The 1,382-nt window shown below is 52.0% G+C and overlaps 1 protein-coding gene across 1 annotated transcript in view; it reads left to right on the forward strand.

Annotated features, from left to right (window-relative positions):
* Window positions 1-1,155: 1,155 nt before the first annotated feature.
* HMGB3 (high mobility group box 3) overlaps window positions 1,156-1,382 on the forward strand; it is an 8,625-nt gene continuing 8,398 nt past the window's right edge. The window contains exons 1-2 of the mRNA XM_010831609.1: window positions 1,156-1,204; window positions 1,303-1,375. Coding sequence (XP_010829911.1) covers window positions 1,156-1,204; window positions 1,303-1,375 — 122 coding nt within the window. The remainder of the gene's footprint in view (window positions 1,205-1,302; window positions 1,376-1,382) is intronic.

Here is a 1,382-nt window from a genome sequence, read left to right on the forward strand (position 1 = left end):
GGGCCTCAGAGATGTTACTTTCAGCCCTGGGTGCTCAGATGGAGACCTGGGGTAGGGGTAGGGTAGGGTGAGGTCTAAGGGACTAGGGTTTCATTTGTGTTGAATGATGAGGATTACTCCTAATTTGGGGGTTGGGGGAGAGGGTCTTGAACTGACAGGAACTGAACGTAAACCTCTTTACCACACTTCGTCATATTTCTTATCTCCTTTGAATGTTCTCCTGACATCTCCAGGCAGTGGAGTGGCTTATGGGATTCTGGTTTGAGGTTCCCTTGCATGGATGGGCCTGGCCTCCTAGGGGACTGATGTCATTAAAGTACTTTCCAGGGAGGCCCAGGCAGGGGCTTAGCACACTCCAGCACCTTGAGCTACCCCCAAGCCAAGCCAAGCCACTGAGCACTGAATTCTGCTGCAGATAGAAAAGGCAAAGTGCCTTGGAACCCCTGAGTCTGGGCCATGTCTGCTCACCCCTGACTTTGTCACTTTTTCTACCCTTCCATGCTGATTCTTAGCCTCCCCTGGGTGGCCTTTTATACATGACCACCAGATCACTTTCACACCTACCCTTCCTCACCCACAGACTGGATAGTGGCCAGCATGGAGAAGTCAGGTCGTACCACCTTTGACAGCTGACACTGAGACTGGGGGAGCTGAGGTGACATGGCGGAAGGCCCACCACAACGTCAGTGACAGCCCAAAGCTACTGTCTCTCCCATGCCCTCCATCCCCAGCCCCTCCCCTTCATCCCATCTCCTTTCTGTTACTTATGAGTAGACATTCAAGATATGTACATGGGATTGAGTTATGAGAGAGTTTTTGCACTCAGGCTGCTGCCATGGACAGTATGGGCTGAGGAGAAACTGAAGCTGTGAGGAGCCTGCCAACTGAGACTCAGTGTGGAAGGAATGGAGAAACTGGGGACACTGGGCCTGAGGGAGACATGAGACTTGGGTCATAGGTATGTTTGTGGGGGGCTGGGCAGGGAAACATGGCAACCATCAGCAGACCTCTGACACGGCTCGGTGATGTCATAGTCACTTTCTGGAGGTTCTGGTAACAGAGACCACAGGTTGCCACTTCAGGCCAAGTGCCTCGACTGGATAGAAGGCACTGCTCAGGAGGAAGGAAGCTCATCGCTGCTCATCGAAGGAAGACATGGAAAGTCTTCCTTCGATGAGTGAGAAGACGAAGTTTGTCCTTCAGGGTATGTATATAGAAATCAGAGACCAATGGGCAGGGCTCTGGCAGTGGGTGGGAAGAGGGGATCTTGATGGTGGTGTCTGGGCACAACTTACTCTACAGGAGCAGACATGGAAAGTCTTCCTTCGACGAGTAAGAAGACAACTTACTCTACAGGAGCAGACATGGAAAGTCTTCCTTCG

The sequence above is a fragment of the Bison bison genome, unplaced genomic scaffold, assembly GCF_000754665.1.
Source record: "Bison bison bison isolate TAMUID 2011002044 unplaced genomic scaffold, Bison_UMD1.0 scf7180017864529, whole genome shotgun sequence".
NCBI classification, from domain to species: Eukaryota; Metazoa; Chordata; class Mammalia; order Artiodactyla; family Bovidae; genus Bison; species Bison bison.